At 31.9% G+C, this 23,771-nt stretch overlaps 2 protein-coding genes across 2 annotated transcripts; both read left to right on the forward strand.

Moving 5' to 3' along the window:
• Positions 1–441: 441 nt before the first annotated feature.
• On the forward strand, positions 442–4,261 carry LOC126725335 (pentatricopeptide repeat-containing protein At1g51965, mitochondrial). The gene is made up of 2 exons (XM_050429998.1): positions 442–1,298; positions 2,044–4,261. The coding sequence occupies exons 1-2, from the start codon at positions 513–515 to the stop codon at positions 3,247–3,249; spliced, it is 1,992 nt and encodes a 663-aa protein (XP_050285955.1). The 5' UTR covers positions 442–512; the 3' UTR covers positions 3,250–4,261.
• An 8,393-nt stretch (positions 4,262–12,654) lies between these two features.
• Positions 12,655–14,981, forward strand: LOC126725336 (acid phosphatase 1-like). Its single transcript, XM_050429999.1, has 3 exons — positions 12,655–13,054; positions 13,446–13,655; positions 14,508–14,981. The coding sequence occupies exons 1-3, from the start codon at positions 12,705–12,707 to the stop codon at positions 14,683–14,685; spliced, it is 738 nt and encodes a 245-aa protein (XP_050285956.1). The 5' UTR covers positions 12,655–12,704; the 3' UTR covers positions 14,686–14,981.
• Positions 14,982–23,771: the final 8,790 nt, after the last annotated feature.

Here is a 23,771-nt window from a genome sequence, read left to right on the forward strand (position 1 = left end):
TACCACATGTATGTTCATGTAAGCTTCTCTCTTTTCAACGACCTATAAACTATAAAGGATGTGAGTGATTTTACAATTTCGTTACATGGCCACGAGGAATACAAGGTTTGTGAGCCCATCTTACAGTGGCCCAAAGTAGGCAAGGCCTAGTGGCACATCTTTTGAATTGAATTTTTAGATTCGTCAAAGAAACGGTGTCGTTTCACGGTACACACCTGACCTTCAAGTCTGACCCTTTTCGAGTCCCATGTCCCCTAGAAAAACAAAGTTGTATACCCATTATCCACTATTGTTCTAACCGAAATCTGTCCAAACCCTACTAATTATGGACCTGGTAGGCACCAAGCCCAAAATCGGCAAGGCAGCATAATGTCAAAAATTGAACCCAATGAGCCCATCAAACAAACGGTGTCGTTTCATCACACCTGACCCTTCAAGTTTTCAACTTTAAGTCTCAACTTCAAAAAAAAAACTCCCGAGCCAAAAACCCCCAACAAAAACCCCACACCAGCATGAAACTCCACCACTTGCCGACCACCGTAGTGACCTCCACGCGCCGCCACTACGCCACAAAATACACAGCCAAAGTCACCTCCACATCCCCAACGGGCCGCTCACTCTCCGCCGAAGTAACCCCTCTCCCATCATCCCCATACCCCACAGACACCCGCGGCTACCCAATCCCCCGCCGCCACGTCATCTGCAAAGCCACACAAATCCTCCTCAACAACAACAACCACAACCAATCACATCCCTCCACGTCGTCATCGTCAGCATCACCGTTCCTCGACCTCTCCGACTACCTCCACTCCCTCTCTCTCCCTCTCACCCCAACCGAAGCCTCCGAAATCCTCAAGTCCCTAAACCACCCTTCCCTCGCCCTCTCCTTCTTCCGATTCTGCCCCTCCATTTCCCCAAATTTCCAACACGACTCCCTCACCTACACGCGCCTCTTCCTCATACTCTCCAAATCCCCCTCCGTCCCCAACCGCTCCCACCTCGTCCGTTCGATCCTCTCCGAGATGGACCGCTCCGACACTCGCGGCACGATCTCCACCGTCAACATCCTCATTGGGTTCTTCGGAAACTCCGAAGACCTCGACCTTTGCATCTCCTTAATCGGTAAGTGGAAGCTGTCCATGAACCCTTACACTTACAAGTGCTTGCTTCAGGCGTATTTAAGGTCCTACGATTCCGACAAGGCCTTTGGTGTTTACAACGAAATGCGTCGGCGAGGTCATACGTTGGACATTTTCGCTTACAACATGTTGTTGGATGCTCTAGCCAAAGACCAAAAGGTATAACAAGTAACATTTCTCATAATCTCATTGTTTTATGCAACTCTTAGTATTTGATTAGTCTTAAAGTGTTGCAAGAGTACGCTTAATATATAATATAGTATTGGCCATAATTTATGAGAACATAGTGTTGTTGTTTGGGAATGATTTTTGGTATGCCAGTGTGATGTTGAGGAAAATGTAGTTTGTGAGTGTTATATGTGGACATTGTGTCATGTAAGAATTATCCTTGCTTGGTTTGATTTTTCTCGCAGGGAGAGCTCAAATCAATTAGATGTTTCAATTAATATGTTTGTTTGTTTGTTCAACCTACTTGCTGTATGCAAATTTGTTTGACATCTTGTTGCAATTGGGAAATGACTAATAAGATTTTGCACTGGATGATGAACTCAACTCACTACAAGAAAGTATATGGAGAAGAATGCATGGACAAAGTACTAGTGATGGTCAGAATTTTGGATTTCTATTAGATTGAGGATTATGGAGTAGTAACAGTACTAAGGCACTTGTAAAGTCTTATAAAGGTAGTTCTGCTAGTATAACGCTTCGCATGAGCCGTAGAAGTAACTATCATATGAATACAAGATTTTTAAATAAATGAAATGAAAAGATTATAAGCAAATTTCAACAAAATATGAATTAATCAAGGATTACTGTTTGTATTTGAAGTGACCTCTTCTTTGACTTTGTGCAATATGTTTTAGTTTCATGGATCCTGATTATCTGATCTGCAGAATTGTGACAGGTTGAACAGGCTTACAAGGTTTTTGAAGACATGAAACGGAAGCACTGTGAACCGGATGAGTTCACTTACACAATTATGATCAGAATGAATGGAAAGATTGGTAAAGCTGATGAGTCACTGGCGCTCTTTCAGGAGATGCTAGCAAAGGGCTTCTCACCAAATTTAATTGCTTATAATACCATGATCCAGGCACTTGCAAAGGGTCGGATGGTTGACAAGGCCATATTTCTCTTTTCTAAAATGGTAGAGAATGAATGTCGGCCCAATGAGTTTACATATAGTGTCATTTTGAATGTTCTGGCTGCAGAAGGGCAGCTTGGTAGACTAGACGAGGTTGTGGAAATATCAAAGAAATACATGAATAAGTTGATCTATGCATATCTTGTAAGGGCGCTGAGCAAATTGGGCCATGCAAGTGAAGCTCACAGGCTATTTTGCAACATGTGGAACTTTCATGATAAGGGGGATAAAGATGCTTGCCGGTCCATGTTAGAGAGTTTATGTAATGCAGGTAAGACAACAGAGGCTATGGACCTGCTAGGTAAGATTCATGAAAAAGGAATAACTACTGATACAATCATGTATAATACCGTTTTCTCAGCTCTTGGCAAGTTGAAGCAAATTTCTCATCTTCATGATCTTTTTGAAAAGATGAAACAAGATGGTCCTTCACCAGACATATTTACGTATAATATTCTGATCTCTAGCTTTGGTAGAGCTGGGAAAGTTGATGAGGCTATTAAAATTTTTGAAGAACTTGAGAACAGCAATTGTAAAGCTGACATTGTCTCGTATAATTCATTGATCAATTGCCTTGGGAAGAATGGTGATCTTGATGAAGCTCACATGAGGTTCAAGGAAATGCAAGAGAAAGGATTCACTCCTGATGTTGTCACATACAGCACGCTTATTGAGTGCTTTGGAAAGACAGATAAAGTTGAGATGGCTTGCAGGTTGTTTGATGAGATGCTTGCTGAAGGATGCTATCCTAACATTGTAACATACAATATCTTACTTGACTGTCTTGAGAGGTCTGGGAGAACTGCTGAAGCAGTTGATCTATATGCAAAACTTAAGCAGCAGGGGTTAACACCAGATTCAATTACATATACAGTACTTGAACGGTTGCAAAGTGGTTCACATAGGAAAGTCAGATTTCGCAGGCAAAGTCCGATTACCGGTTGGGTTGTTAGCCCTTTGAGGTAATGGAGGATGAGTTTGGTAAGTTTTGGTAAAGCTTCAGCTAGGCACAGCAAAAATTCAGCTAGGCTGCTGTGCAGGAAGCATCTGTGGTTCACAGCAGATGTTGGGAAGCAGCTAGAGGTTGCTTTACAAAGCTGCTGTGTTGATAGCAGGCCCTTAGTTTAATAAATTATTTTAATGATCAAAATTTTACCTATGATTTTTTCAAAACTTCCAGGACATTATTTTCTTAAAATTTCTCCTATCATTTGATGAAATCTATATTGGTTATTTCAAATATTCACAGTACTTTTAAAAAAACATTTACCAAAAACTCAGTAAAGGATTTTAGCTATATATAGCTGCATCTGCAAAACATTTACCAAAAAAGCTATGGCCTGCTTTTGCACAGCAATTCCTTGTAGGAGCAGCTTTTGCAAACTAGAACACTATCAAACTTTCCTGGAGGGAGCTGAAGTTTTGTAGTATTGGTTTGCTGCTAAGTAGGTGACCATGTTTTTGGAGACCTGGGCATACGTTAATGACATCACACATTCACACCAATGAAGAGGGGGATACCCAAGGAAGTACTTAAATATTTTCTGTCACTTCTTTTGAGGGTAAGAAGTGAGCATTCGACTCTGTGGTTGTGCGTTTGAGAATTTTAACCCAGCATGTACACATTTCATGAGTGATGCACCCTTGTTATACACAAAAATGTTGTATACTTGTATCTTCAAAACATCAAGCAAGTTTTTGCTTCAATTCGAGTTATGGTACTAGTTTTTTGTTTTGTATGTTTGTTTTCCCCTTACTATATGGAAGCAGCGGCGGTGTTTATGATTGCTATTGTGTGGACGTTAAATTAGCCAAGTTGCTTTGAATGACGGTGGCAATCTTAGTTATGCAAATTTTGATGTTGTTGTAACGTGATGTGGTTAAGGTTGCTGATTAAAATGTACATTATTGGTTCACAATTGAGGTGGTTATTACTTGATACAATTGTGCAGCTGTAAGTACTTTTGTTTTTGCCTTATCTGTTTCTCTCCAAATAGTTCATGTGAAATGTATCTATTACTGTTGTTTATGGACTAACAATCTACTCTAGTATAATCTGTGTCCTGATTTCATATTATAGGTCATACTTGCAATGCAAATTGTCTGTCGGGAAAAGAGAAAAAGGAGAACAGAGTAGGAGAAATTGTTACTGCATGGCAGATTCTGAAAGCCAGCTCAAAACTCTAATTTCAGTTTTAAGGTTTGAGAAGCTCGGGATAACATTTCTAGAAATGAAAAACAAGGTTCCAAAACTTACCTTATTGAATATAGTGTGTTGTTAAGCATTGATCTCTAACCTAGTGCAACTAGATAAACAATTATCTTTTGCCCAGTTGGTGTTTGGACCTAATATTCAATTTGCTTTGGGGTTAACACAGAAAGTTTTTTGTAAATTAATAAATTTTTAAAAGCTCACCTTCAGTAATTATTAGTTATTCTGATGTATTAGATTGCATCTAAATTTATTGTTTCCCTTACAAATATAAAAGGACATTTATTTCTATCGAAGTCAAAATCTTCCTCTTCCTTAAGGTCATGCATGCTTAGAGCTTGTCCCTAAGAAATTTGTAGTTTTAATAGTCAAACCAAAAAGCGTCTTTTCAATTTAGTTTTCCAGTTCCAAGGATTTCTCTTTTCTTCTCTATTTCCTCATTTATCTCCTTCCATCTTAACCAAAGTCTATCCATCTGCCCCCTGCTACTAAAAAACAAAGCCTAGGCACAAATTTTAAATTTATTTATTTTTTCTAGTTTTAAGTGGGCCGAAAACGGCCCGACATGGTAAATTTTAAAAGACAAACACAAGGCCCATCATTCTCCACCAATGGACTAATCATAGAAAATTCGTGTCTGGGAAATGTTGAAAAAGAATTTAGCGTTAACAAAAAAAAAAAAAAAAAAAAGAGAAAGAAAAAGAATTTAGGTTATGTTTTGTAACACTTTTGGTTTTATATTTTCAAAAATTTGTTTTTGGGAATATAAAGAATTTTTTTTTTTGTATTTTTGAAATAAAAAACATGTTTGGTCAGTTGAAATTAAAAAAAATAATTTAAAAAAAAAAAATAGAAAATACTAAAATATGTTGCTATTATGATTTGAATTCTAATGCTAACTCATTAAATGAGATAGATTTATTAAATTAAATGTGTGTTTTCATTGACTTTTGAAAATTAGAAACTGAAAACAATTTTTTGCATGTTTTCAGTTTCCTTCACAAATCAAGTTTTGAGAATAGTTTTTGTTTTCTGTCCATTTTGGATTGCCAAACAAGTTTTTTAGTTTAAAAATAGAAAATTGTTTTTAGAAACAAAAAATAAGGGGAAAAAACAGTTACCAAACATACTCTTTTGGTTTTTTGTCTCAGTTTTGATTTTGCAAATAATCTAATTTTAAAAATTATTGAAATAAATTAATTTTTAACTTTTTTAACACATTTAACATAAAAATGACCAAAAATTATATATTTTTGATATATACAATATAAATAAACTACCAAAAAATAAACAATTTCGGAATTGGGATTGAGTGAGTTGATAATTACTATATGCGTATTTGAAATATTTAGGCATAAATAATTAAATACACTATTGATTCTTGAAGTTTACCAAGTTCTGTTGGATCCTAAAATTTCAAATGAGCTCTATTAGTCCATAAAGTTTTAAAAAATGATTTTGTGTGGGAGCCTTTTTTCTTAGCACATAGGCCTAAGGATCCTACACCAAATACTTATGGTTTGGTGAACTAGGCTTGGTTTACCACAACTAATTGAGTTGTTTACAAACCAAGTGGTGCACAGGGCAAGAATCTACAACACATATACACTAGCAAGCAAGATTATATGTATTGAACAGCAAGAAAAAACAGCAAAAGGAAAACAATGTAATAAGGAAAAACACACAATGGCTGTTAGGGATTCTCAAGTCAATATGAAATATTTGATTATTTTCTTAATTATAGATTACAATGTACTCACCAAGACGTGTTACGAGTTTCAAATAAGTTCAAAAATCACAGACTTAGATGGCTATTCAAGCCTCCAAGACTTGCAAAATTTGAATCTTTTTGAATCCGAGTATGTTCTACAGTGGTTGTGTTAGGATATCGGGGATTATTTCTCTTCCTTTTATTACTTTCTCTAATTTTTGATAGAGTTTTCTCAATGATTCTGTTATGGTTTACTATTGCCCCCTTTGCCCTTCAATGTTGGTTGCCCTCCCCTTTTATAGTGTCATGGTAAGGTTTTGGGATACCATTAATTTCTCTCTTTTGCTCCCCTAGGCACCAGAGTTTGTGCTGTGCCAGTCACTAGGGTTGGTCCTTTCCTTATTCCTCATAATTTTCTCCTTTCGGTGCTATCTTCTTGAAAGTCCCTTGTTGACTTTCTGTTCTGAGATGCCCTTAGATAGCTGACCTCAGCTTTTGGCTTTTTACTTTTTCAATTTTTGGCTGACTCTTTTCTTGTCATTTTTTCCAAGTAGTTGGAATCCTTTCCTATTGGGTTGAAGGTTTTTCCAGCCACTTCCTCTTATAGCTCTTCATTCTGGTTTCCTTGAAGTACCACCCTCTTTATTCATGAACGGTTACTTCATGCCTTCTGACTCCTTGCTGGATCATTAGGTGCTTGAGAAGGACATTTCTGTCCTTCATTCCTTGTGTTTTTTTGGTACTTCCTTTGAGCTGTCTCAATTTTATCTTAGCTGCGTTGCGCGTATCAGGGATCCGAGCCTTTGGCAGCCCCTAGGGATCCCGACCCAGCATTTTCTGCTGGACTCCCCTTAATGTCCTGATCCTGGCAGGCTAAGCTTTTCCTTCCATGGATTTTTGGGCTTCAAATTTTTTGGGCTTACCATCCTTTTTCTTTGTAGTGAATTCATTCATTTTATGATTACTTGTCATGGGGTTGGCCCATTATGTTATTTCTTTGGACCTTGGTGTCATGATTTTTTTGAACTCAACAGAGTTATATTAGTCATTTTGTAAACTTTTGATAGTTTCTTTATCTATATGGCTAACGGAACAATGATATTGCATTTTTTGAGTGACGTGGGAATGTGTTTTATGTTAAAAATTAGCCATCTTCATTGACATGTCACCAAAGCTAAAACAAGTCTCCCCAAATCCAAAAGGACCAAAACTGAGAACTGAGTCCTAACCCAGTTCCCACCTCTAGCAGCTGCTTAGCCCTCATGTGGACCAAAAAAGTTCCAAAGTTCCCCATCCAATCCGAGCAAGAAAAGGTATTGTGAAACTAATTCAATCAACATTTAATTTACTAGTGTTTTTTATGCTTTCAAAACAATTAATAAATATTTTCAAAATCTCTACCTTAAGACGATAATACCAAATCCAAATTCGTTGTATCACTAAAGAAGAAAAAAAAATAAAAGACTAAGCAGATCTATTTTGGCTAGGTTGATATGTCAACGATGATGTGTAATTTTTTTAATATAAAAAATATTGTTATGTCACTTAAAAAATACTATGTTATTATTCTGTTGCCACATAAATAAAAAAATAACTAACAGAAGTTAACAAAATGATCAATAATTCTCATTTTTAAAACTTCAAGAATCAATAAAGTCAATTTGAAATTTCAAAGGATAATAGTACTTGCTTGGAAAATTTCATGGACCAACAATGAATTTTTGCAGATTAAATCAAAATCATCTTTTTTACAAAGGTTAAATGCCAATTATTGCATAATAGTATAATTCACAATTTTCTGTCGGCAAATATGGAATGTACAGACCAATAAAATGACAAAATCTTATCCACGCATAGCACAGTGAGATTTGTACTCGCCGCATATTCTTCATATATATCTTATGAATATCCAACTTTTGTCATGGATCCAAAAAGACAAATTAAAAAAAAAAAAAAAAAAAAAAAACCTCTCAACTTTGGTTGAGCCCAGTAAACTCAGATGGTATTTAAAAGTCAGAAGCTAAGAGTATTACAAAATTTTAATTACTTAAAAATACTATAAATTGATTTATTAATTTTAAAAGAATAATAATTAAAAAATTTATTTAATTGAATGATATTAAAAACATTATAGATTTTAGTACACAAATTTTGTAATTTGAGGTGTCAATTTTTAAACCCAAAAACAAAAGAAATAATTAAAAATTATTTATTTATTATTATAATATAAATGTGATAGTCACCTCAAATTTATCATATTCTTTTGAGCTATTGAATTATATCACTGGCAACTTTTGATTGGGAGGTCAATTTATAAGATTTATATCAATGCAGCAATTGTAATAACTTTCGCACGTTTTCTATCTATAAAAGAAACAAAGCAAAAGAGTAAAGACCGAATCTCCACGTTTTTTATTTGTGTGGATCACAAAGCAAAAGAGTAAAGACCAAAGAGGTACCTTGTTTCAATCTGAGGAAGAAAAAGAGATAAAAAAGAAAAAGACAAGAGGCCCAGCTAAGACCCCTGGACCCCTTTAAATAGGTCCATTAATGTCTAAACATTTTGAACGTGGGTTAACGTACCCTTTGTATTGTGTGGATAAAGAAGGAAAAAATAATTGTGGCCGTTGGATGAGTTATCTTATCTTCCTTATCCAATTATAAAACGACAATGCTAGGGTACAAGGACAATAATTGATAATTCTTTTTTTTTTTTTTTTGAACTGGAAAGCTAGGACAATAAATTCTACAACCTTCTTTACTCACCACGGTTCATTACAATTTTTTTTTTTTTTGCGGGAAAGTTTCTTTACAATTTTAGCAATAAATTTTAAGTGAGAAACGCTTATGGGTTTTAATTTAGGCTCGTTATTGAAATTAATTTTTTGTCCATTAAAAACTACTTGTCATCTCTTAACTAAAATTTGTTTTGTAAATAGACAAAATTTATTGTGTTGTAAATAGGAGTTGAATGAAGGTCTAAAGGTACAATTATAAGATGCTCATATGTGTCTAGACTCTTTTAACTCAATTGGCTGGCAGCCTGATACTATTTGGTATTTTTAATGGAAAAATTTCCTTTACCCTCGATTATTGATGTATATATAAAAAGAAAAACTAATATGAATGACCATAATGTTATAAACAATAAATTTTAATTTTTTTTTTCACAAATTATTAAGGTTTCATATTGTGATTTATTCAATATTAAACTATCAATGACATTATATCACTGTGCTAATCACAATATGTCAAGTTTTGAATTTTCTTAAATTTATTGTAACATTTGACTTATTATACCACGAAGGATAAATACATATCTCTCAAAAAAAAAAAAAAAAATGAAGGATAAATATATATATATATGGTGGCATCATATAATATTAAAAAAGATGCAGCAATATGTCAAAGGTGAATCAAGTGTCCTCCAGGTCTGCATGTTCCCTGATAAATAAATAAATATTTATTTATTTAATAAAGTCTTTTTTTATAGAAGATATTTAAAAAAGTCTACATGTTCCTCTTCCCCAAAAAAATTAATATAGTCTTCATGTTCCTAATGCACGTCAGAACCTTAATGGACAAATTTAAAGTTTTTATGCTACATGGTAGGAAATGGGAGAGAACATGATACATAGGCATCGATATAGTTTTCAGGAATGTCAAATCATACAAGAGTTCGACAGCACTAAAGAAGCATTCAACAATATAGAATACAAGCTAAAATTTGAATGACGAATAACAATTCCAACTTAAGATTTTACCTTAATCCTCTAACTCAACTTTTAATGATTGACAAATGACATCATTGACATGGGTCAAAAATCTTTTCAGATAAGGTTCAAGAACTTGATTATCACTGTTAGATTTTATGAAAATTTAGAGAAAGAGAGTGACAACAAAAGAAAGAAGATGCAAGGTATATGTTGTTCGGCTTAATAATCAATGTTCATGGAGGAAAGTTTTAACGGCTACATCTTCACTATAATATAAATTTTCAACTTTATTACATTAATCTTGGATATGGGGCATTTATAGGAGACTAAACGATAAACTAATCATACAATAGACTATGATTACTTGACTTGTAGTAAAAGTAGTATTATTAGCTTGCACATTAAGGATTGAGTCTGGGCCTAGACTATGATTGGACCCAATGCCTCTAATCACCTAGAAAGTTTAAAGATGCTTACTATGTTTAATTTTCCAATAATTTGGTTTCATAAATTTAGGATGGAAGGAGGATAAAAAAAAAATGTTAAAATTAATACTAATTTTACTAAAAGAGAGTTAATGAATTGATGTGATAATGAAAATGTAATTCATGCTACATAAACATAATAAATATATTTCTGAATTACTTTTTTGTGTGTAGAATTTTAACTCATTATCTTGTAAGATTTATATAATCTTTTTAATATATAAAAGAAGATGAGAAAAAGTTTGATCAAGAACTTTAATTGGATTTTAATTTTTAATTGCATCTTAATTTTATGTCGAGTGTTATTTTAAAGTGAGGTGTTATGCCCATAATATTTTCACAACACTTTCATGACAAATTATATGTGGTAAGTTGTTATTGATTTTAATTTAAACTTACCACTGAAATTATTTTTGTCCACTAATAATAACTTGTAACAATCTGTTACGTATGATTTATTGTGAAAACATTTTGGACATAACATTTATCTATTTTAAATGTCCTATTATTGATGCCAAATGTTTTTAGATTTGAAATATACTCAAATTTCTTGCCAAATGTCATTTCATTATACTCTAATTTTGTGTCAATTATGTTTACATGGAAATTCATATATCTAAACTTATAAAAATATAGAAGACTAAATTCGAATTTTTTATACATCTAATTCAAATTCAAAAGCTTGTTCCTTTCCTCATATTCTTCCTTGCGAAGAATAGGTGTTTTACTCGTGGGTACCCACACTAGTCACACTATGGCTTTTATTGTTTTGCTGTGATGGGTCCTAGGGAGATAAATTTTTTTTTTTTTTTTTTCCTCCTGAATAATACAATTTATTGTAAGAAGAAGAATTGATGGAAAATTAAATCCAACGTGCAATTGGATTTGTGGCCCAATATATCGAAGCTAGTTTTATTTATGTCCGTTTGAGTCCAATCAAGAATTCAAGATGCTTCACTTTGTTGTTATTGTTGTTTTCTTTCCCCTACTCAAAAGATCTAAAATGTTGCACGAATTATAAGAAAGCTACAGTCCTTTTATCCACAACAACAGAGAAACCAATGAGAAAGCCGGAAAAGACGATGGAGGGAAAGAACCCATGCATGCTGCAGTATCAGATACATGTCAACATGTGCTGTATTTCAGTCATACTTTTAACTAGAGACATGGTAAAATAAAAAGCAACCTTCCCACATGCGTAGGGCAATAAGTAAATCATAATAATTGAAATGAAAGATATTATTAGAAACATTATTTACAGATTTTTACCATCACATATGTTGTATAAATTAATGTGTCAATTTATATAAAAAAAAAGTAGAATTAAGAAATATATTATCTTGTTGATTTGGCAATTGGCTCCGATCACATTAATTTCCTTTTTGTGTGGTTTGTTTGTTGATTTGAACATTAGATGTTTCCATTTGAAATACCAAGATGTGCCAATCAATTTAGTTACAAGAATTTTAATAATCACATTAATTATTATGTCATTTTATAATTTGTGGTTAAAAGAAAAAGAAATCCAAGAGAGATAATATTTCTTACAATGAATTGGAATCATTTAGAGTTTTTAGTGTAACTACTAACTATCACGTGGTTTTGAAAATATTTTTCATTCATTTGGAAATGAATAGATTGAATTTTGCATTGTTATTTTAAATAAATATCAAAATCATGACAATCAATATTTTTAAAATGTTGGTAGTGGTAAAATCTGATTCACAATGTCAAAATGAATGCACAAAATTTTAGAAACTCTATAATGAAATTATCTTAAGAATTATAGAGGATTTTAATCATTTTTCAATTTTTTAAAACAATTGTTAGCTTTATTTGTTATAATTGGAGTAACATCACTTGGACTTGAATTCACTACTAATACTAGTTTTATTATGCATCAATCAAAATAGACCATTTTAAATTTTAAATAGATCTAAAACAAAAATTATTTTCTTAGACTCATTGAAAGGGAAAAAAATGTTAAAATTATTGACATTTTTACTATAAAACAGTTTACAAATTGCACTGATAATAAACAAGATTTGTTTTGTATTTTAAAATTGATAATAACTCTACTAAAACATCTTTTTATAAAATTAATAGGGTTCGTTTACCAAGTGTGTCTCACTGAATTTCCATTTGAAATGATATTTATTGGACCAGTGGTGTTTGAGTAAATTACATCCCTAAGTAAGGTCCCTTTGCAAAGTTAGAACCTATATATAGAGGCACCATGCAGTGAAATCTATCAACTTCTACAAACTACTCTCTAGCTCTTTCCCTTACAAATAACCATGAAGGTTTTATCGTTGTTCTTCTTCCTTGCCACAATTATAGCAACATGCCAAGGAGCCCCCCACCACCACAATCCCGGCTTTGACTGCCTCAGTTGGCGTCTAGCCGTCGAAACTAACAACATGCGTCATTGGTCTGTGGTTCCACAAGCTTGTGTAAGCTACGTTGGGCACTACATGCTCGGCTACCAATATCGTAAGGATGTTCAAGCTGTGGCTGATCTTGCTTACAACTTTGCCAAGACCGCCCCACTCCCCAGGGACCTCAGGACAAATCTTTGGATCTTTGACGTTGCTGATACTGTGCTCTCTAACTTGCCTTATTATGCTCAACCTGATGTTGCTTTTGGGTAAGTAATTAAATTTTAATAACAAACATTTACCCCGAGATAACCTAAAGAGTAATAATGCATGGTAACAATCACTGTGAAATTTGATACTCATTATTTATGTACTGCTTGAGTTTGATTCGTGCTAAATGCATATTCCTTCCTCTCACATGAATAGAGTCCTATTAATTAAATTATGGTGGGATTCATCATTCATGTGAAAGGAAGGAGTATGCATTTATAATATTCTAAGAGTATCTAATAATTTTCTTACTTAATATATAGCAATATTGTAGTAAATATCTGCTTACTAATTTAGTTTGTTTCCACCTTAATAATAGCATTGTTTTAAATATATCTGCATCTGATGGGTTATCTTTTTTCTCATCACTTTTATCAATATTTATTTCAGGGGAACGCCATATAACTCGACAAAATTCGCAATATGGGAACAGAAAGGCATATCACCAGCAGTGCCTGGGATTCTTGACCTATACAAGAAAGTGCAAAGTCTTGGGTTTAAGATTGTCTTTATTTCAGGAAGGTCTGAGAGCTTGAGGGAAGTTACAACAAAGAACCTGAAGAATCTAGGTTTCACCACTTGGGAGAAGCTCATACTAAAGTAAGCACCAAGCATTTTAGAGTTATAAAAAACTGCACCATACAGTTCCTAAATGCAATCACAACCTTGAGTCTTAGACCAATGTCTTATAGTATATTTATATATGATACAGTAGTTTTTTTTTTTTTTTTTTTTTTCGGGGGTAGAAAATTATGCAGTATTTATAGCTTTGGTTTTTGAGATACTTTGGAGTGAATACAAATCTCATGTCTTATACTAAGTATTACACTTTACACTCTTTCAATTAAAAGTTTGTCGTGCATCTTCGCCCACTTTTCAGTTCTCTTTATAATACCATAAAAAAGATTAAGTAATATCACTCAACAATTAAGTTCTCGACAAAATGTCATTTTGATTATAATTAAATATATATGAAAATATTTGTATTCTCTACAATTTATTTATTTTTATTATTATGAAAGGAAGGTACTTAGGAGGAGGATGATCAAAGTTGGCTTCTAATCTGAACATAATCATAGTAGCATTTTATTTGTTAGATTTAGTGAGCTATATATAGCTGCTCTAGTCCTACCACAACATCGACGTACAAGAAACCGATGTTTCACTAATAATTTATACATGCTTCCAATTGTGGGAGTCAAACCAAGACCTAGTGTCCACAAAATTACTTCAGAATTGAGAGTAAGCCTATGACCAATGAACCACCACTAGCCTTGGTGGTTGTATCTCTCTCCTTTTTAAACTCTCTTTCTTGACTTCTTGTATCTGTTCTTAAGTTCTTTGATAGTTGGTACAAGGATCTCGTAAGCATCCTTAGTGTAAACCAAAAAAAAGAAAAAAAAAAGACCATCCTTACAGTTTTTGGTCACTCATAATTAATTTTTGTGACAGGCAAACCTCTGATGCGGGTACCTCATCACAAATTTACAAAGAAAAGAAAAGAAACGAGCTTTTAGCTCAGCGTTACAGAATCGTTGGGAATGTGGGAGATCAATGGAGTGATCTAGTGGGAGAACATGTTGGCATCCGGACATTTAAGGTGCCTAACCCAATGTACTACATTAGTTGAACAATTCAACTTTTGTAAGTCTGAGAGCTGATGGGATATGTTTGAAAATAAGGTAGATGAGCTTCAGCGCTGTGTTCTACCACTTGTGTCCTGCCAAGTTCGGTGTTATGAGTTGTGTTGTGTTATTAATTGTGAAAGAGTCAGTCTTTCTTTTTTTCTTCTGTTCCGTGTGTCCTTGTTTAGTCTGAAATAAATTGTCTATGGTTAAGAGTTTGTGCTGTGAGGAGTTAGTCCTAAGTCCTCTAACTCCCAAGTAAAATGTAGTTTTAATTTTTTATAAGAATTGAAATTATCTACCTTTTGTTGTGTATCCTTATTTTATTTTAAATTAAGTTTTTTTTTTTGGTCTGTCTTGTCCCAACAAGTTAAATGACATAAATTTTTATATTTTTAGTTCTAAAATTATTGAGAAAAACATATTAATTAAATTTAATGTTGATCATAGGTTTATGTCCAATTTTTGCATTGAACAAAGATTTCCTATAAACCAGTTGGAGGAATTTCTTTCAAATCTCATTTAACCACTGTGTGACGATTTATAAAACTAGTCACATGACTAAAAGTACATGTATATCATATTTTAACTATCATAGAGTGGATTGAAGCAAGTTTCCTCTAAACCAATTAAAAGGTAAATTTTTTCTCCGAAACTTATCTTATTAAATCATAGTGTTATCCAGCATTGGCAGAGATTCTAATGAAACTGAACCAGAGAACCTATTATCTTTAGCACAAATGGTGCTTTGACATGATAGTCAATTTACTTTGTGGTTAACGCAAAAAGGATTCATAAGATTAAATGTCAATTGGGACGTCAAGAACTTTATATCTCGATAATATTATTTGGTTTTATTTATAAGAAAAATTAAGATTCGAATGTCCTTCCCATTTATTATAACAATGAAATTATTGAAAAATAAATAGATAATCATCTAATAAGGAAGAATATCTTTCTCACTCTCATCGAAGGAGGTGACTCAAAATCAAACACCTAAGCCAATCTATATATATATATATATATATATATTTTGGTACGCCAAAATAAACTAAAGGGTATGTCATTTTAGAATTTGTATGAAGATATTTTGGTACGCCAAAAATTAAAGACGAAACATGAGAATCCTGTTATTAGTAGTGTGTATATATATATATATATATATATATAAAATTTAAAATTTAATTAGATTTAGCATAAACCACCTAAATTTTAAAAACATTAATTCATAGAGATAAACTCCATGTTTAAAACAATATCACCACAATTGGGTATGATTAATTTTTAAAAATAAAACTCACACATTCATCACTCTCAATTCTCTCTACGTTTGTATCAAAAAAAAAAAAAAACTCTCTTTGTCTACCTCGATATTGAATTATTTTTGCTTCATCATAATTTCAAAAATAAACACTAATGATTTTTTTTATAATTCTCTATCTCTAAGGCTGCGTTTGAATCAACTTCAAAGTGATTCCGGAAATGATTTTCCGGAAAATGCATGCGTTTGGCTGTCACGGAAAACGTTATTTTCCGGAAAATGATTTCCGGTTGACCACGAATTTTCCCTTTGACCACGAAAAATGATTTCTGCCTTCATTTTCACTTCAATTCACTTCCGGAAAAAGAGAGAGAGAGAGAGAAGAGAGAGCCCAGATCAGAGAGAGAGAGGGACGATCGCGCCGACGAGCGGCGCGGTGCACGATCGCGATCGTCGATCGAGCGGCGCGATCGACGATCGCGATCGACGAGCGCGCTCGTCTCTCGTCGATCGCGATCGTCGATCGACGAGCGCGCTCGTCGGATGAGCGTTTCGCCGGATTTGATGTATTTTCTGGTAAAATGATTAAATGAACCAAACACCAAAATTAATTTTCCGTAAAATGAATTTTGTGACAGCCAAACACATGAAAACGTTTTCCTTTCCGGAAAATAGCATTTCCGGAAAATAAAATGATTTTACGCGAACCAAACACAGCCTAACATTGTTGAATTTTCAGGTGTTTGTGATGGTTTAAGATCTAAGAATATTGGGGGAAATTGTGGGGTTAAAGAGTACCTGTGCAGGTCTTTGTAGTCGACCTTGGTATTTAATTATTGTTGATTCATCAAAATTTTGAAAATAAATACTAATTATTTTTTTATTCTCAATCTCTATCATTTTTGAATTTTCAGGTGTTTGTGATGGTTTGAGACCTGACAACTTTGGGGGAAATTGTGGAGTTAAGGGATTACCTGTGTGTGTCTGGACTCGTGTTGAAGGGTAAGTTTTATTAGTCTAAAGAAACTACTGGTAGCCACTTCCTTTAAATCAATTTCACATAATTTTTTAGATCTTTCATTGTCACTAGTTTTGATTGTTTTAGTCTCATGTTGTCAATTTAAAAATGCTATATTTATTAAATAAACCTTATTAAAAAATTTATATGATTGAGCTATTTCCCTTCTAATGTCTTTTTTTGGATAGGCTACAACAATTAGATCTAGAGACTCAACAGACTGGTGGAGATACTTGCCATGAATATTACACACTCAATAGAACTCACAAATCTCCTTAGCATTTAGTATTCAATTTGAAGCCTTACGTATTGCACTTAAGGTTCTAAAAATTAAGTTTTACTCATTTGCGTATAAGTTAAGAGGATTATTTTTTTTGATTTTTTTTTCTCAAAAAAGAGGTTTTTTTTTTCTTAAAAAAAAGAAATAATATGTGATTAGTCCCCTTCGCAATAATTTGTTTCTAATTTTTAATATCTTCATTTTTTTTTGGGTAAACTACGTATTTGGTCCCTATTCTATACACTATATTTCAATTTGGTCCCTAACTTTTCAATTGTGTCAATTTGGTCTCTAACCTTTCAGTACCGTGTCAATTAAGTCTTTACTATTATTTTTTGGATGAAAATTGATAATGCGTTTAATGGTCAAAATAAAATATTAGCTTTCATTGATGTAACAATACGCTATAATTTTATTTTAACCGTTTGACATTTCATCAATTTTCATCCAAAATATAACAATAAGGACTAAATTGACATAATTGAAAGGTTAGAGACCAAATTGACATATGCTATAAAGGATAGAACCAAATATGTAGTTTACCTCTTTCTTTTTTTTTTTTTTTTTTTTTTTTTTTTTTTTTTTTTTTTTTTCTAATTGGATCATAGTACTAAAAAAAAATTCTTCAGAATTTTGATTTGAATTTATGCTATTTTGGGTTGTTGAGAATCATGGAAAAGGAAGCCAAATTTATAATATTCAGGAATAAATAGTTATATATATATATATACAATTTTTTTTACTAAGGTGATCCACTTTTTGACTTATATGCAGGTTGATCAGATGGATTAAGAAGAAGGGCTTGGGTTTTCCTACATGACATGACATCTTCTTATTTTTCTTTTCTTTTTTTAAATTTTTATTTTTTTTTCCCCTTGATGGATTGTTGTTATATATGTACTAATGTCGAAAGCAAGATAAAAGAATAAATATGAAAATGAAAAGCCTTCGATCACTTGCGAAGCTGTAAATTTGTAATGAAATAATGAATAGGGAGAATGAATGATTCAAAGCTGAATACCCCTAGAAATTTTGGTGATTGAAAAATGCATCAACCTCGAATTATAATCAATAAAATTTTTGCAATTATCAAAAAAAATAGAAAAACTTTTGAACACACGCATAATGCAACACGTGTACAAAGATGCTAGTATATATATAAAAATAAAATAAGAAATCATTACATCTTTTAGGAATATATAGTTTTAAAAAAGTGAAAGTTAATACTATATTTAATTTGAATTATTTCTTAAAAACATGTATAATTATGATAATTTTTAATTGTATTTATGCATATACACGAGACTACACACAATAATTACAGCCCTTTGTACTTTTTTTTTTTTTTTTTTTTTAACTTTATTGCAGTTTTATGTCATATTTTTGCAACTTTTAAATTGTGGGAGCAGTTTTATAGAGAGAAAAAAAATTGAAATAAATTATAGTGTCAATTTTATGTTTTTTTTTTTTTTTTTGGTGTTGTTGTTGTTGTGATCATCATCAAATAAAACCCATGTTAGTGCAACATTAACCAGCAGCGTGCATGTTAACATTTTCGATAAACAAAATGACAAATTGGTCTATCCAGAAATTGGGACAATGACATGACAATATGACATCTCGTTCGCCGCATATTCGTCGCATCTTATCTATATTCGTCTCCTATCATTATCAACAGGGAAAAACAAAAACTCTCAATGACTTTTTAATATAGGATTTTATTAATGTGTGCCCTAAGGGCACACAATAATAAATCAATTTTAGAAAAAGTTTATCGAAAATTGAAAAAATTTTGACAGTTTTTTCAATTCCCAATAAATTCCCAATAAAATTTTTTTAAAACTGGATTTGTTAATGTGTGCCCTTAGGGCATACGTTAACCGGACCCTTTAATATATATATATATATATATATATTATATACCCTTAAAAGCATTCTCATCAAGAATATTAAATATTTTATCATTTACTACTTCAAAATCCTAATTTATCAATTTTAACATACCAGTTTACAATCCACAATCCACCATACATCAAATATTCTTTTTTTTTTTTTACAACTTCATTTAAATAATATTATTTTTATTTTACCACTTTCTCTCTCTTTCCACCACTTTCTTCTCAACGGTTGGCCACTGTCAGCCCCACCACCATAAACCATCAACATTCCACATCAAACCTAGACCCATGGCCAACCCATTGCCACCACAATCAGCATCCATCCAAAAATCAACCCCATAGCCAAAAAAAGAAAAAAGAAAAAAGAAAACAACAACAACAAAAACTAAATTAAACTTGAGAGAGAGAAGCCTTACCATGAGAGGAAGAGAGGGAGGTGGAGGATAGAGAAACCCATCAAACCCAAGACCCACGCCTCAGCCACAGCAACGCACCTCCACCTCTACCCACCCACCTCGTTCTCAATCCCAGCCAAAACCCACCTCCTCGATCTCAACCCCAGCCAAAACCGTCGCCGAGCACCACCGATACCCACCAAACATTACAGCCACAGCTTCAATCACAACAAGAAACCACCACCACAAGAACCACAAGACACCGGCCACAACAACCACAAGAAAACACATAACATGCCGATCTCCACACTGGTCTCCACGTCGATCTCCTCCACGCCAATCTCATGCCATCACGCCGTTCTCCTCACCACCAAGCCGATCTCAAATGTACAATCTTGTTGTGAGGGAGTGAGGGAGGGAGTGTGAGGAAATGAGAGATGTAGGAGACGAAGAGAGAACCAGAGAAAGAGAGAGAAGAGGGAGACATAGAGCTGGAGAGATAGAATAAATAAATTAATAAAATATTATACAATACTACTACAGTGCGCTCTAAAAAATGAGAGTATACTGTAGCAGTATTGCAAATTTTATAACATTTACTGGGTTTGATGGAGTGGATTTTTGGGTTTAAGATGCTAAAAAATAGCATTTATAGCATATGCAAGGCTTGATAAGAATGCTCTAAGGGCATATATTGGTAAACAATTTTAAGAAACTTTATAGAAAAATGTAATAGTAATTGACTGTTTTAACAACATTTTCAATTTTCTATAAAAAATTTCTTAAAATAAATGATTAATATGTGCCCTAAGGGCATACATTAGCCCGACCCATATATATATATATATATATATATATATATATTAGTTGAGTTCAAGTTACACCATTTCTTAAAAAAAAAAAAAAAAAAATTCAGGTTACACTTGGTGTAATTCTAAATAATTTTACACCACCCAATAATTTGTTATAGAATTAATATCTTGAAAATCTCACCATTGAATTATATGTTCTGCATGTTTTTAACATTCAAGTAAATTTTCATGTCAATTGAATGTTATTTATCATTCGATCCATAAACTCATTTTTTATGTATTATTTTAAACTTCAAAAACTTGAATTTAAACAATTAATTGATAACCTGACTATTAATTTTTTATCACCTTGAAATTTTACAAGCATGGAGAACATATGAAGATAATGTAATCTAAATGTGGATTTGTTAAAATTTACATCCAATTAAAAAATATTGAGTGATGTAACTTAAACCCAACATCTATATTTCTTGGTAAAAAAAATTAATTTTTAGGTAGACTAAATTTTCAGCCCAAACCAAACACTTCTTATCATGTGAAATATTTTCCCAATTTTCCATTATGGCTGAAACAAACACAACTTAAGATTATTACAAAAATTAAATTACTTAAAAATACTATAAATTGATGTGTTAATTTAAAAAAATAATAATTAAAAACATTTATTTAATAGAATGATGTTAAAAACAACTATAAATTTTACCACACAAATTTTATAATTTGAAGTGTCAATTTTTAAACCCAAAACCAAAAGAAATAATTAAAAAAATTTATTTATTATTATGTTATAAATGTGATAGTCACCGAAAATTTATAAATTTTTATAATACGATTAATTATAATTTTATAATTTTCTTTTGAGCTATTGAATTATCACTGGCCACATTTGATTGAGAGGTAAATTTATAAGATTTATATAAATCCAATTGTAACTTTCACACGTTTTTCTATGTATAAAAGAAACAAATAATAGACCGACACCGACTCTCCACGTTTTTTATTTTTTGTGTGGATCACAAAGCAAAGAGGTACGTTGTTTCAATCTGAAGAAGAATAATCCTCAAAAAAATATCTGAAGACAAGAGGCCCAGCTAGAACCACTGGACCCCTTTAAATAGGTCCATTGTCTAAACATTTTGAACGTGGGTTCACGTACACTTTGTATTGTGTGGCTACAAATTCTCAAAATCATTACCCATAAAGAAGGAAAATTAATTGTGGGCGACAAAAAAGTAAAGCCAGTGAATTGTGACCGTTGGATGAGTTATTTTATCTTCCTTATCCAATTAGAAACGACAATACGTAATACAGTACAAGGACTATATTTCTACAACCTTCTTTGCATGCATATTTCATTACAATTTTACGACAAATTGATGAGAATGTTTTAGAGCATTCACCATAGTATGTGCATAATAAAAAAATATGTGATTTTCAAAAAAAAAAAAAATTATATAATTAAAAAAATTATAATAGTGTAAATTTACAAATTTGCTGTAGTAATCTTATAAATTTACATCAAAACTATTTATTTTGCATTTAGTTGTTTATTCATTTTTTTATATATTTCGAGGATAAAAGAAGAGAATGGATCGTGGTTGTTGTACGTGAAGAAAGATAAACAATTAAAAAAAAACAAGAAAATATGATATTTTAATGAAATATAGTATAAAATAGATAATTTAATGTATGCTGTTTTGAAAAAGTGAGTATGTAAAATATAAAATGTAAGTTCTTATATTAAAATAAATAAATTTTTACACTAGCTGATGCAAATGCTTTTATTGGTTTTAACATAAATTCACTACTAAAATTACTAGTCGTGAACCCGTGCGTTGCGCGTGATAATTATTTTTATGATGGTTTTATTAATTTTTTTTTTACAATTTAAACTAATCTAATAATGAGTAATGTATTTTGTAATTATATTTTATTTATTGTAGGAACAATCCAAAACACCAAAAAAACGCAAACTAAAAAAATTAATAAAACTTAACAATGATTAATTGAACCAATATTAGGATAAAATTTTGTTTTTTATAATCTATTAAGGTTATTTTCTTTGTAGAAATTATAATTTTGGTCGCCCAAAACATGTTATCAAATAAAAAATTATTAGCAAAATCTAAGAATTAAATTTCTATACATGCATTGTTATAAAATAATAATAAAAATAAAATTGCAGAAGTTAAAATTTTGTCACCTATCCGATTATTTTCATTTGGTTAACCTTTGCTTTTTTTTTTTTTAAAAAAAAAAATGGCATTATAGAGTACTTCTAATATAACTATTAAGAGTACTTTGTCCACCACAAGGATTAGAAAATAAGCAAAAATTAGTAAAGTCTCATAGTTTAATATTTAAACTAAGCACTATAAAAAAATCATGCTATGTAACAGAAGAAATACCAAATTATCCAAATTATGCTATGTAATAGAATAATATTATATTTTTATATGCTATATTTAATTCTATAGAACGCAATAGGATAACATTTAACAATCAAAGAGAATTTTTTTAAAAAAAAAACAACAACAATTTAAAAAAAAAAAAAAACAAAATCACAATTTAAAAAACAAAACTAAATCGCATTAACCCAAAATAGAGTTTTAAAGAATATAAAAAATTATCAACCAAAAGTAGAGATGCAAGAAAAATAAAAAAAAATCCACCAGAAAATTTAGAGAGAGAGAGAGAGAGGAAACTTTTTTTTTTTTTGTGAGGGAAAACTATGCATAGAATAGAAGAGATAGTGACAAATTTGTAGTAAGAGGATGTGAATAAGAAGAGATAAAAATAAAGGAAGATGAAGGAAAGGAGGAAGAATGATATTAATGTAGAGGGTAGTGGGGAGATGAAAAAGTAAGGGAGAGAGAAAGATTGAAGAAGTAGTGGGGAGATGTGGGTTCCAGTTAGCTCAACTGGTAAAATCTCTGATCGTTGTATAAGAGATCTGGGGTTCAATCCCCGCCTACACAAAAAAACTGATTGGTGTCTTGGCCTGATGATAAAGAGCTATCATTAGGAGCGGACGCCATAGGTTGAAACTCTCTCTCAAAAAAAAAAGAAGTAGTAGGGAGATGAAATGGTAAGAGAGAGAGAGAAATGTTGGAGAAGTGTAAATATTAAAAAAAATAAATGTTAAAAACAATTATAAGAAAATTGGAAAGGAAAAAAAAATCCTAAAGCTTGAAAGGCTTCAATGTTTTGTTTTTTTTTTTTTTTTTTTTTTTTTTTTCTTCCTTTAAACTGAAAAAGCTCACACAAAACCCTAAAATTGAACTGAAAAGGTTTTGGGTTGGGTTTGATAGTGGAACTAAATAATAAGAGGTGGGCTGGATTAATTATACAGATTTATTATAGAGTGATAGTAGAAGTAAATAAATAAGCAGTGGGCTGGATTTATTATAAGGTGATAGTGAAAGTA

Source organism: Quercus robur, chromosome 5 (assembly GCF_932294415.1).
Source record: "Quercus robur chromosome 5, dhQueRobu3.1, whole genome shotgun sequence".
NCBI classification, from domain to species: Eukaryota; Viridiplantae; Streptophyta; class Magnoliopsida; order Fagales; family Fagaceae; genus Quercus; species Quercus robur.

What these genes read in the sequence shown, in the direction of transcription:
- LOC126725335 (XM_050429998.1), top strand. Translation starts at nt 513, where the DNA reads ATGAAACTCCACCACTTGCCGACCACCGTAGTGACCTCCACGCGCCGC. An exon ending in CTCTAGCCAAAGACCAAAAG is followed by an intron (nt 1,299 to 2,043) that starts GTATAACAAGTA and finishes GAATTGTGACAG; the next exon opens with GTTGAACAGGCTTACAAGGT.
- LOC126725336 (XM_050429999.1), top strand. Translation starts at nt 12,705, where the DNA reads ATGAAGGTTTTATCGTTGTTCTTCTTCCTTGCCACAATTATAGCAACA. An exon ending in CAACCTGATGTTGCTTTTGG is followed by an intron (nt 13,055 to 13,445) that starts GTAAGTAATTAA and finishes TATTTATTTCAG; the next exon opens with GGGAACGCCATATAACTCGA. An exon ending in TGGGAGAAGCTCATACTAAA is followed by an intron (nt 13,656 to 14,507) that starts GTAAGCACCAAG and finishes TTTTTGTGACAG; the next exon opens with GCAAACCTCTGATGCGGGTA.